This window comes from Malaclemys terrapin, chromosome 8 (assembly GCF_027887155.1).
Source record: "Malaclemys terrapin pileata isolate rMalTer1 chromosome 8, rMalTer1.hap1, whole genome shotgun sequence".
Lineage (NCBI taxonomy): Eukaryota > Metazoa > Chordata > Testudines > Emydidae > Malaclemys > Malaclemys terrapin.
In genome coordinates, this window is record NC_071512.1 from 18,163,024 (window position 1) to 18,176,995 (window position 13,972).

General features: G+C 42.7%; 1 protein-coding gene across 2 annotated transcripts in view; it reads right to left on the minus strand.

Annotated features, from left to right (window-relative positions):
- Nucleotides 1-497: 497 nt before the first annotated feature.
- The window catches only part of PPP2R2B (protein phosphatase 2 regulatory subunit Bbeta), a 228,404-nt gene continuing 214,929 nt past the window's right edge, over nucleotides 498-13,972 (minus strand). For both annotated transcript variants that reach the window (XM_054038264.1, XM_054038265.1), the window contains exons 7-9: nucleotides 7,675-7,844; nucleotides 6,322-6,413; nucleotides 498-4,961 (exon numbers count right to left, since the gene is read on the minus strand). In XM_054038264.1, coding sequence (XP_053894239.1) covers nucleotides 4,682-4,961; nucleotides 6,322-6,413; nucleotides 7,675-7,844 — 542 coding nt within the window. In that variant the 3' untranslated portion in view covers nucleotides 498-4,681. The remainder of the gene's footprint in view (nucleotides 4,962-6,321; nucleotides 6,414-7,674; nucleotides 7,845-13,972) is intronic.

Sequence of the window (13,972 nt, forward strand, 5' to 3'; positions counted from 1 at the left end):
TTATAGTAATAGTAATATTTTGAACTTATTCACTGACTTTCATGTGAGGATCTAAAATGATTTAAAAAGGTGGGCAACTCTTTTTAATCCCCCATTTTACAGGGGAACTGAGGCACATAGAAGTGAAATGACTTGTGCAGGTTCACACAGGTTCATGGGCTTGGTCAGGAGTAGAACGGAGGTCTCCTGACTCCCAGTTCTATTGCTCTAACCACTCAGAAATGTTGCCTCCTGATGATACAAACATAGTGGTCTTTTTTTTTTTTTAAATCTTCTAAACATTGTGCATTTGTCTCTAGAAAAGTCCTGACTCTGACGTAAAACACACTATCATAATTGAAACACATTAGATGTCACAGATCCCTATAGTCACAGGCTGTAGCAAATTTGTATTGTAGAATCAATATATTTTTTACAATCAGAGCCTGTGCTGAGCCTCTATGAAATATTACATTGATTACACTGCAGAAGTTGAGGACAAAATAATAACCCCCCACTGGGAGAACTAGGTTTATTTATTAGAATAAGTGTCTTCAATACAATAAAATTCAAGTTTCATCCCTTAAAACACTATTATAAATACCATAAAAATGCATTTCACCTCCCATCAATCAAGCTGCAATGACTCATGCTTTACGGAGCCCTGAATAAAGGGGAATGCCAATCGTTTTCCTTCTTATCTTGCTGTATTAAGTACTTGTCTAACTCCTGTGATGGGATTATGATGGGGTCTGAATCATCTCTCCCTAATAAAATCCAATGGAAGATTTTGGCAGCTCTATTGTTCAGAGAGGGTAGGCTGCAAGGTTAAGAATAATAGCCCTTGTCACTTCATATAGCCTTGTTATTAGAGATATTTAGTGCTGAGGCTGGGCTGTAGGGGTAACCGCTAGGATGCGATGATGTTGCTTCCTGCATCAGCGAGCACAATATTGATTGTAAGCTGTCATCCCTTGTGCATGCTTTGTGGTATTCCAATAGTCTTAACCAGACCATAATGCATCAGGCAAGTCTCTCACACGCTGTATTAACCAACACCGCTATAAAATCTTGGTTAGCGTCCCTTAATACACCTCTAGAACATCCTGCCACCTCTTCTCTGGTTACAGCAAGCATTCAAAAATCAAGCTGGATGGCTCTTCACATTGGAGCATCAAGGGCTAAATAAAATAAAGCAGAGTGCAAATCCTTCACTGGTTGTTTTATGGCCTTTTGCAGGCCAAGTATCAGTATCTCCCATTGTAGAGTTGCTGGTACTCAGCACATCTCAGGGTCAGGCCAATAGTTTTGTGCATTGATCTTGGTTTCTGTAAATGGCCATAAACAACAACAATGCCCAGAGAAATGCCCATATAACTAGGGAAACGTTTGCTGCACTAGAGAACATGAGAGGTGAATTCAGCTGTTAACAAGTAGTGCAGGAAAACAAACCAGAAAGCTGTCCATTTCACCGTGTTCCCATTGTATTTATAGGTGTAGTGGTAGGGGCTGCTCAGGGCGGGCATGACAGACATTGCCTGGTTACATGCTCTGAACCTCTTTACAGTAGCATGTGCTCATTCGTCATTTTCACCTGTGCCTTTTCTGAAGTCGCCAGTCTCCATTGACCTGTACTTTAGGACTTCTCTAAAAATTGCCATTCACCAGTTACGCCGGGGCTGTACTGATCCTCACAGAGAGCCATGAGCATAGTTTCTTTTCCTTCACAGGGAGAAACCTTGATAAGTCCTATGGCATGTCTGTCATGGCTGTGGAACTTCATCACAAAGGTAGGTGTGTGTGTGCGCGTGCGCGCGCGCACAAGAGAGAATAGGAACAATATAAAATTCTTGGGTCCAATTCTTTTCTCACTCCATATGAGCAACTACCATTGATTTCAATGGGTACTGCAGCACATTGGTGAAACAGGCCCCTGTCATTAGCAGACCCTTTTGAAAGTGCGGTTATACATGTTTCCAGGGGTTTTAGAAACCTCAGACGGAGCCACGTGCTTGGGTGCTTACTAAAGGTTAATGGCAATAATGCCAAGGCAGAAGCAGACTCACAGGGAGCTTGATATGATCAAGTTGTTCTGTCAAATCTTCTTGAGGATGGTTTGTTTTTCAGTGTTCGCCTCATTCCCTGGCTGGTCTTGAAGCCTACAGGTGTGATTAGACGGTAAGGGAAGGCTTTCCCCCCTGATATGCCATCTTGGTTTAGGATTCCCTGGATCCTAGAGGGAGCAAGCTAAGCACAGCTGCCATATTTAGCACCACTGGATTGTGGTGCAGCTGCCCTGCCTACCCCTCTACTTGCAGCCAATAGGCATAAGGGAATTTGGTGATAGTGGGGGGGGCATCTTTTTGATGAATGCACTTCCATTGGAGTTGTGGTGCCATGCCTTGACTCCACCCATCACCACATCCTTTCTGCCCTCTCTGAGCTCACCTCTGCTATATGGCTGCCACATTAGCTAAGCTCTTTGCACTGGATGCAACAGGATCACCACACTGCTCAGCACTGTTGTGGATCCCATCCATGCAGTAGCACAACCCCTTGTGCCACTGGCAGGATCAAGCCTGTACTGACCTGGGATAGAGACCAACCAGCAAACTGGAGGTGAAAGGCTCTATTTCCCACTACCACTCTCTGAGCCACCCTGCCACCCAAATTACCCACACATTCACTAAGACAGGAGGATTTATTAGGTCTCTCTGACATGCCTAGCAGCACTTCCAACAGCATGATCAGAGACTGACAGACAGCTGATTTTGAGTCTCCCCAGGAACAATCCTGGCATTAAAAGTTTAAGCTCATGCAGCATTTAGAAACCACATCAATCAGTGAAACCACACCAATACACATTTGAGACAATTTTACTTCTGATGCCAGAGTGCAGGCTCTCTTTACAGGAAATTAAAAAAAAAAAAAAAAAGACGTTTACTTTTGCTATTTTTTAATCATTTCATTTTAAAAAACAGGTTACTCCTGAAAGCAATTTTTTGTAATAAATTTATAAGCCAGCATAATTTTTTCCCTTGTAATCATTCCTTTAAACAAGGCAAACTTATCTGTTCCTGTCCTGAGCAGTCTCATGAACAGCTGACAGGGTATTAAGTAGTTAAATAATAATTAGAAGCTTGGTTCCAAGTACTTCAACAGTGACTTCCTCCTGCCCCAGAGATATTAAGTGAAGGTCCCCAGTAGCTGTGCAGTTTGTGTAATTTCCTTATGGTATTTATGTCCCTTGAGTAAGTGGCAGTCAGTCTTTCTTGTAAGGTATAGGACTCGGTAAGTCTTGCAGGACATGCTGGAAATCCAACTCATGCCTTACAAAAGAGGCTTTAAAGAGTATGCTTTGCCTTTAAAAAAAAATATCTAGTAAATTTCACTTCAACAATCACAGCTGTTGTCTCTTTTGCCCAGGGTTCACAAGCTGCAAGAATGCACAGCACATTGACCACCATGTAGCCATGGTGTAGACTATAGATTGTAGACTACAGATTGAATAAAATTTCAGTTTTATATTGTACAATTGCTCAGATAAAGAAGGGACCTGAGTAATCCTTAGGGGCAGCCTTGCCAAGAGGAGGAGCTCTTATTTATTACTATTATACCACAGAACCATGGATACCCTCTCTTCAAAGCGGTCAGGTGCAGACAGCAGTATGTGGTGGTGGTGGTGGTGGTATTTTTTTTTTCCACAATGTCATAAATTAGTAACTTAGATTGTGTCATTCAAATATAAATAAATAAATATTTTTTTTTAAAAAAGGAAGAGCGAGACTCAGTCATAACATGAAAGAGATTAAAACAGAACAATTAAAAATGACCAAAGCAAAACACAGGAAATGCAGACGAAAAGCCCAGATTCATTTTGGTTTGCAATAGATGCATTTTGGAAGCATTATTTATAAAGGTATGTCATATACCAAAAAAAGGCACCACAGTATCTACAGAGCCAAATCCTTAAGAGTTTCTGTGGGATGCGAAGGAGGAAGGCAGCAGCCTTGATTAGAGTGTAAAGTTGAACTTTCCCTCCTACCTCCCCTTCCCCTCCTCCCCGATTTTAAACCTGTCCACTGCAAATCTGATCTTTCCATTTTATGTTTGGTTTCGCTATCTCCACTGGGGGGCGGGGGGGAGGGAAGAAATGCAGGAGAAAAAAGGCAAATTAAAAAAAAACATTGGCAAGGGCAACATCATTCTGCAAGTGGATTATTTCAAATGATACTAAAAGAACTCTGGGATTGCTTAATTAGAAACAACACACACATACACACACCTTCTTTTCTGACCTTAATTGAATTTTTAAATACCATACTACAGTATTAACCTCAATTTAAACCAGCAGACGTCTAGAACCAAACAACACTAGGAACCACCAAAGAGTACTGGATGTAATAAAAGCATCAGAAATCCAAGCCAGCTATTGAAGGGATCATTACATCTGTTAGCTCTCAACTCTTTAAAAAAAAAAATAAACAAACCATGATACCAGTACCTACTGGGTTTGCCAACCCGTTGCTTTAAGGTGAGTGGGAGGTAGGGGATATTGGAATCTGTTTGCATGCCTCTACACAGTATCTGCAGAGGAATAATTAAACAAATGAACAGGGAAGAGGGAAAAGAAAAGAAACATTTTAAAACTTGTGTTTACTAATATTCTGTACATGAGATTCCTAAAGAATAACTTGTCCTCCTAGTTAACCTTGTCCTGGAATATATACAGGTTATTTGTTGCGGCCACTGCAATGATATTTTCTGAAGGATGCCAAGCTGTATGCAAGATCTTTTTGCTGAAGTCCAGACTGTCCACGCTAATTTCGTCTTTCCTCCGTTTGCCCCCAACGCACACTTTGCGGGGCTTGAGTATGGCCCGGGGTTTGCTGTTTTCCCTAGAGGCCTCCAGGGTTACGTCACGCTTGGTGTTGCGGTCAAACATTCTGAAGAAATTGTTGTAGGAGCCGGTCATTATGACACTGTGAAGCAAGTGGAAAGATCAGATGAGAGTTAATTATGCCATATGAGGATGGCACAGCAGCTAGAGCTTACGGCCTCTTAAGCTTCTATGTCTTACTCTCCCTTCCCCAATCTTGAGGCATCAGATCAGATTCACTATCCTTCTGGACAATAAGGGCATGATGAGAGACAATGTCACTCCTGAATTAGCCATAGTGGTTTGTGATAGATTGACCTCAAGATGGTGGCCTTCCTCCTTCCCCAAGGGCTAGGAATGGCTTTGGTAACTTTCCTTTGAGTTTTTAATTTTTTCCCCCATGCCTCTATATTTATTGGGCTTGGATGAGTGAGAAGTTCATTGAAAAAGGCTGTTCTTGCAGGACTTCCAACCAGCCAGTATCAGGAAGTTCTGGAGAACTCCATTCCTTTTATCAGACCAAAGATCTTTGGATATATTTAAATAAGCCCATACATCTCATCAAGTCTTTTCTCAGTACTTATTCAAGGAGAATTCCCATGGAAGTCAGTGAGTTTTTCCGGAGTACAGACTGAATAAGAATCTCATAGTTCGACATGAATTTTTTCTGACCTGTACTCTGAATTTCACCCATTATTAAATGCAAAAAAACCCAACCTTGCAAGGAGGCATTATTTGGAACCAGATTAGATATGGTATTTGGGCTCAAGGCCCAATTAATCCTGGGTTTATGTTTTGAGGGTGCTGAATTTGCATAAGATTTTGGCCCACAATTGCAGAAATCGTACAAAATCAGGCAATCCTACTTGATTTCTGCCACCTTGAATGGTGTGACTAATGCAAGAATTTCTGCAATTTTGGGCCAAACTATATCGTCATCTTCTTGAGCCAAAACCTCCACATGAACAACTGGTCTCCTGAGATTTCAACCACATCCAAACCAGAACCAGAATGTTTGGATGATGTGGTACCAAAACTTCAGGCATAGATTCAAATTCAATGATTTGAATCTGACAGCACCTCCCCACCCCCAATAATGCCTGAAATTTGGAGGAGTTTGAACATGCGGTTCTGGGTTAGGCCAATCTCTGTTTCTATCCATATAATTATGAAAAGAACTCCAAACTGTGCACCAAACATTCATGTCACCCACAAAGAGGTCAGTCAAAGAACTACAGAGCAGAAGGGAGAGAAGAGCCAATAGTATTATGTACATACTGGTTAAGGTTGCGTTACATTTTGCACTTAACACAGGAATTCAACATCTCTGCTGTGTAAGAAAAATAAAGCATATCCTCCCAAACTGACAGCACATTTTGAGTGCAGAACGAATAATACAATGGGTGGTTTGGGGAACCGTCAGAGAAAAATCCCCTCTTATAATTCATGATGATGTGTCTCACCTGTCAGACCCATTCCACACACATTCAAATTTATCGAAGATGCAGTCATTCTCATAGAGCGAGCACAGCTTGCTTCGGAGGTAATCGTGTACCTAACAGCAAAGACACAAGGCCGTGGAATGAAAACAAGACTGTGCTTTGTGGAAGTTCTGCTAAAGCCTGAAGTCATACAGTCATAGACTTTAAGGTCAGACGGGACCATCATGATCGTCTAGTCTGACCTCCTGCACAACGCAGGCCACAGAATCTCACCCACCCACTCCTGTAACAAACCCCTAACCTATGTCTGAGCTATTGAAGTCCTCAAATCATGGTTTAAAGACTTCAAGGTGCAGAGAATCTTCCAGTAAGTGACCTGTGCCCCACGCTGCAGAGGAAGGCGAAAAACCCCCAGGGCCTCTGCCAATCTGCCCTGGAGGAAAATTCCTTCCCGACCCCAAATATGGCAATCAGCTAAACCCTGAGCATGTGGGCAAGACTGACCAGGCAGACATCCAGGAAAGAATTCTCTGTAGTAACTCAGATCCCACCCCACCTAACATCCCATCACAGGCCATTGGGCACATGTACCGCTAATAATCAAAGATCCAAAACACATCAAAAAGCATAGCCAGTTTGTCAGCATTGCACCTTCAACATCTACTCACTGCTTGTTAGTTCTGCATTTCACCTATATAGCCCAGTGCCTTACAAATGTGAAGTTTGTTCCTGCTGTAGTACTTACTAATACATCCTCAGACAAAGGCATTGATGGATATATTGACTGGTTCACTGTGTTCTCTAAATGGAGTTGGATGGCGTGTTTAAGTGTGTTCAGTTGTATATGCACTTTCAATCATTTTACAGTCTAGCCTATGAAAAATGAATGTTACCATTTCAAAGATGGCTCAAGTCCCCAGTGGGCTGAAGTACAGTGACAGGTCTGTGTTAAGAGACTCAGCATTGGAATGGTATCTGGTGCTGCAGGTCTGGATTAAGGAAGGTCTACTGGGGCACTCTGCACAACACCTGTCCAAAATATGCCTGAAAATCAATTCCTCACTTTCACCAAATTAGTTTCACCAATCCATCCAAAATCATAAAAGGAAAAAAATCAAGAAGGTTATAATTTATCAAGTCACTCAAGCTCATATTTTATAGATATGCTCCCATTGAAATCACAGGCAAAACTTCTGTGGGAGCAGGGGCAGGTTCTTATACTTTGTATGTTTACCCTAACCCTTTCCATCACGAACTTGTGCACCCATCACTGAAAGGTGAAATCTGGTCCTTTCCCATTTATTCCAAATCTCTACAACTGTTCCTATTTAGTTTTAAATGTTTCTTGTCCAATCAGCCTTGAAGATGAAATACCTGATATGTCTCAATAGGCCTGTTCTCCATGTTCAGGTCCCATACTTTGACGGTGAGATAGTCCCTGGTCATGATATACCTTCCACTGTGACTGAATTTAACATCAGAAATTGAGGAGATGATCTCAGAAAAAAATGATCTGTTACTTGGGTCTTCAGGCTCTTCAAAAACTGCAGAACAAAAGAAAAACGGCAACATAAAACATGCTGTAAGTTGAATCAATACGATCTTAGAGGACGACTGGTCATGCAACAATGGCACACTGGGGCCCCAAATCAGGAAAGCATGTAAGCATATGATTAACTTAAGTGCTTTCCTGAATCAGGGCCTGGGCTAACATGGCCAGTTGGAATGTTCTAATGTGTCTGCTTGGACAGTATTTAGTGTCAAATCAGTGACTGTATCTGTATAGAAAGGATGGTAACAAAAGGATAGGAACATAGGAATTGCCATTCTACATCAGACCTTAGGTTCATCTAACCCAGTAATCGGTTTCTGACAGTAGCCAGCACCTGGTGCCTCAGAGGAAGGTGCAAGAAATCCCATAATGGACATTTATTTAATTAACCAGCCCACAGGGTAAGTTTCTTCCAATATCGGCATCTGAATGTGCAACATTAAAATATCGAGAGAAAGAAGGGAAATTTGAGCCAAACTCAGTTTTGTCCCTACTTTTTCCTAAGAACCCTTCAGCATTTGAGCCTGATCCTTCATGGTGCTGGGGACCCTAAACTCACATTGATGTTGGTGTCAGTGCGACACTAAAACCTTGCACATTAGGCTCTTTTTGGGGGTGAAACTTCATTTTTTCCCTTGAGTTCCACCTCTTTACATCATGATAAGGAAAAGCTGGCGCTGGTGTTCTGAGATCTTAGAGAGACATTTTCAGCACAAAGGTCGAGCACCAAAATGCAATGACCAGGGAGACTGTCATGCTTTCTCACCATTTAATTTTGTCTGACAGTTTTAAACTATACAGTACAATCTTTAGTTGCATTTCATCATTCATGTGCAAGGCACCCTACAGTGCTGTTCAGAGAGTCATTATAAATCATGCACTACAAAATATTAATTTCCTAAATTAAAATGCAGCATTACAAAATGAGGCATCACTTTGACTGCACAGCTGGAATGAATCCAAAAGGTGGAGAACACAAGAATTGCAGGGCTAAAACTGGCTCTGCTATAAGGAGATACAACTCGATTGGAATCAGTGGAATTGCATCCCCATTTATACTGGGTCTGGATTTGACATAAAGTAGACAAAATGCCCATATTTGAAGGATTTTACCCTGCATAGTTGAAGCTATTTCATCTTTAATAAGTGCAATGAGCAAGGACGACCATAGGAGATCAATATATCAACAATGCAACACTAGCCCAAAAACGTAAAGCCTTACACACTATTCCTGCTTGCTGAAAATCAAAGTGATGAGCAACTGGAAGTCGATGTAAAATTTCATAGCTACTGCAAACATACAGCTTAATCTTGTTACTCCCTGAATACATCACAATTTGAGCAGTTTACAAAGGAGACCAATGAAGTTCAGCAATTTGGGACCCATTTATAAAATTAAATTTCTGAATGTCAATGTCTCTCTCTCAAAACCTTGTGGTCCTCATCACATATGGACCCTTGTTGGTGGCATCAATAGAGGCTGAGGACCAATGAAGTTCAGCAATTTGGGACCCATTTATAAAATTAAATTTCTGAATGTAATCAGCAGGACATGTGTCTCTCTCAAAAACTTGTGGTCCTCATCACATATGGACCCTTGCTGGTGGCATCAACAGAGGCTGAGGACTGAGTGGGCCATCTATCAGGTCTGATCCATCTCTACAGATGGTCACTACAGGTTAGGGTTGAGGCAGGGTGTCATGGTGCAAGTTTGTATTGCTGTTGCACGGGCTACCCTTGTGCCGTGGTTGAAGAGAGGACTCCAGTCTCCATCCAGTCCCTTTCACTAGCACTGAAATTCTTTTTAGAAAAACCCCTCCACTGCTGTTCCATTGACAGTTGGGCTAATATTCAGACCCACCTTCTGTCTAGAAAATAAGTGGCTTAACCTGGCAGCCAGCCTGACTGTTTCATGTACCACAAAAAGTGCTGCCAGAGATTGACTTTCAGAAGCCCATACTGAGTGCAAACATTTGTTCAATGTTATTATCCCCTATCTGAGTGCTGGGCTGCGAACTCCTGAGTTCTGGAGTAGGATGGGGGGGAGGGGGCGGGGAAATTGCCTGAAGTGCCAGAACAAATGATCTCTCTACAAATCAGAATGGCGTAGCTCACAGCAGGATCCAAGTTGGGCTCCTTTAATCGCCAGCAGGAATTCTGCTGACCTGCAGGTTTTTTTAAATAAGTAAATAAAACACCAACACCCCAACAACAACAGAAAATAAAAGATCTGAGCTGGTCTGCAGAGAGCTCATGTCTTCGGTGTAATAATTACGGGTTTGCTCGCACCAGGTGGACTGACTCATGAGGCTTTCTTTAATGGCTGCATCATTTCCATTCGGTGTGTATGTATGTGTATGAGCTTGTGTCAAGGCTGGAAGTGTTAAATCTATAGCACACAAGCAGGAGGAATTATTGCTGATGCTGTAGAACTGGGAAATGTCAAAAACTACAAACAGCAACAACAAAAAAGCTCCGGAATATCTGAAGAATACTATGAATGAATGGGGAATACCAGCAAGAACAAGACAATGGTGGTGTTAAAAAAACAACAAGGCAAATTTTTGATACATTTCACCAGGAACTGAATATTCCACAGGCTATTGTTCTTGGGAGTGAGATTCCCCCTCGGCTGAATGTCAAAATCTACTCCATTGCTTTTCCCCATGCTCTTTTTGTACAGGTTGTTATTGTTATTATTACATTTGCCTTTTTTAATGATCATCTTTTTAACCCCAATCTTCAACAGTCATTGTATATGCTGTGCCAACCTTGCCCTCATTCCAGAGGTCTGAAGTCAAATGAAAAGCCACTGCCAGGGGGAAAAATGCTCTTCAGAGCAGCCCAAGGAAGTGACCAGGCATCTACTTCTCCTGAATGCCCTGAGAAGGGTCCCAGAAAATGGGGGCCTCAAAAGCAGGGAGAACCGTTACTTTCACAGATGTCTCCATCACCTTCCACCATGGGGCACATCCATGCTGAAGAATGAGGAAATGTGCATGTGGGGCAAAGGAAGTGTCCAGTCATGGCTACAAAAGAGGCCATAATTTCCAAATGTCTTGATTCAAGTATGGGCCAAAATTCTTTTATGTAAAACAGGTCCCTATGTCTGCAACGTTGGGACCCTGTCACTTCTCAGATAGGCTGGAAAACCAGAACTGCAAGAAGCAGGAAAAGATTTAGAGATGGGCCTGAATGAAAATTTTGGAGCCAAAACACCCCATAACACCGGATCTTCGCTGAAATTCAGCCCATCTCCAGTAGCATCCTTTTTGCAAGGCAGCTTCAAACCCACTACTTGGACTGAGGTTTACTCATCAATAAATATGATCAGCACCAACCAAGGGCTTTGTTATGCTCTTTTCTCCATTTAAACTTTAATCACAATAAATAACCAATGCTGACTGGAAATGTAGAAGTCTATGAATCGCATTGTTACCAGAGACCACAGGAGGCCTCGCCACTCAGCACAGCCTCACAGTTTCTGATTCCATGCTGCCACAACAATTGGCTTCCTTGGCGATGCCATTGGCAACTACTAATTCAAGCCTGTCCCAGCATATTTGGCGCAATGTCACCCCTCAGTGCAGATGTAACAAGGAGTCCCATTGGAGACAACTGATTTCCATTCAGGTAAAAGATTTCATCACAGCAAGTAAAGACAGAGGAGAGGCAACATCAGGAAATGCTAAACATTTTCTGTGCTGTGAAAAGAAGCCAGGATGGAGCAAGAGGCTGTTTCTTTTAAATAGATAGGGCAGACGCAAGGAGGGGGAAGGACTGGAACACACAGACACAGTGAACACTGTGATGGCAGCAAACGGCATGTTTCTTCCATGATTGTTCGGGGGAAGGGGAGGAGAGTTAGTTAGGAGGGCATGTGAAGGCCAAAGGGCAGGGAGAAGAAGGCAAGAGGGACAGGTGTGGAGTGAAGCTGAGGTGAAAGAGGAGGGAGACGGTTGACCCAAACAGCCGATCATGATGGCACAGAAAGTCCAGACAAAACTGTTTCTCCTCCTCTGGATATTCTGCACAAGGGGCTAGTTAATTGTTTCCTTTAGGTCTGTTGGCCTATTATTCTGTGCAACAGGAGCTCGTTCTGTATTACGTAGAGGGATTGGGAAAGGTTCACACCTCAGGAGAGAAATATTGGTTGCTCATAGTATAATTCTGAAACAGCGAAGGGTCCCCAATTCATGTTAAAATTCAAGGAAAAGGACGGTTCTTGGCCAGATTTTAAAGGTATTTAAGCACCTAAAAATGCAGGTAGGTGCCTAGTGGGCTTTTCGAAAGTGCCTGAGTGCTGACTTACATGCCTTAACACATAAGAAATACACTAGAGTGACAGTGGTTCAATACTGCACTCCCTAACTGCCAGTAGGAGAGGGCTGCTTAAGGCCTGCTCAGCGATCAGCTCAGCGATCAGCTCAGCTCTCGTTTGAGCTGCATCAACAACACTGCCCTCGTGAAGCCTTGTCTAAATGGGAAATACTGTTGGACGATTCCCTCCTTGGGGAAAATGATTGGGTGAGTCTCTCTCTATGGAGAAATTGTCAGATGCAGCTCTTTATGGGAGTGCACTGCCTCTCCATGGGAAAACTGTTGCCTTGTGTCTCTCCAAAGGAAAATTGTCACCTGCTTTGCTCTGCAGGAAAATTGCCAATTTTGTCCCATTATGGTAGAAATTGTCAATCATGTCTCTATATGAGGGGAAAATATCATTGTCTCTCTGTAGGGCAGAAATATCAGCCTAGGAGAGAGATTAACAAAACTCCATACAATTCCCAATCCTTTAATACACTTCCTAGAAGGCTGAGGCTATACATTGTTCTCACTGTGCCCTTTCTATTTGGCATCCAGCTTTCGCAGTATTTCAGATTCATTAGGATGCCACAGTCCAGCTTTTGTAACACCATCAGCACTGCATAAGATGTATGAGTTATCCACCATGCACAGACCAGTCAAGGAGAGTCTGACTGGAAAAGAAATGCAGACAAAGCACATAATTGCTCGATGAAGTCTGGGTTATCATAGAAACATAGAAGATTAGGGATTGAAGAGACCTCAGGAGGTCATATAGTCCAACCCCCTGCTCAAAGCAGGATCAACCCCGACTAAATCATCCCAGCCAGGACTTTGTCTTATAGGGCCATATAGTCTCCTACATGGGCTACTCACAGTTTCCTCTGCACTCTTTCCTTGAGGGGCTCATGGGTGCCCTGCCACTCATTCACATAGAAATACTGTCCTAGTGCTCCCAGTGACTCCCTGGTGATCCATATGGTACTTGTGGGCCTGTGCGCCAATCCCCCTCTGATTCCTTGGCAGAAGAGACTCTGAAGAGTTTCTCTCCCAAGCCCAAGGATCTTTCATCCTGCTAATGGTAAAACTTCCCTAGGTAAGGAGTTCTTAGAGTAAAGGGAACAGTTCATTTGATCAGTCTGGGGTGCTGATAAGTTTAACTAGTCTACCTCTGTATTAGCCCCTGTGGGAGTGCATGGATGAGATGCTGCTGATTGTAGCAAATAAATCATGAAGAATGGGTAGGACCTTTTTTGGGAGGGAAGGAGTCATGAAGAGAGGATAGGGTTCAGTCTGTGAAGGCTTTAAGAGCATTAATGCTGGAAACATAAGAGCTGACACACACAGTGAAAAACCCGGGACAAACCCTCAACAGAAAGCCTCATACAAAGAGGGAAATGATAAAAAGCAGACTTTGATCCCTTTGAGTTCCTGGTACTCTAGGGCAAGTGCTTACCAACCACCATGCGTCCCACCAAGTGATCATGAGAGGGGTCTGATCAGAGTTAACACATTCATTCCGTGGTGCGCTTGCTACGCCAATGATATTTTAACTCCACCATCAGAGGTATTTAGACAGCTAAACATTTATATAGAGTCTGAGGCCATTAAAAGTGGAAAAGTTAAGAAGGGAGGCCAAGTGGATTTCGCCACCCTTTGCAGCTGTGAACATTTCAGGAGGGATGGAAATGGATGGATAAACACGCATGCGCGCGCGCGCACTCTCTCTCTCTCTCCATTGAAATAAACTTCCCTCTTCTTCCACTGCCAGTGCAGTAGGCATTCCAGTCACCAGTTGTACTGGATGTGGCAAGGAGT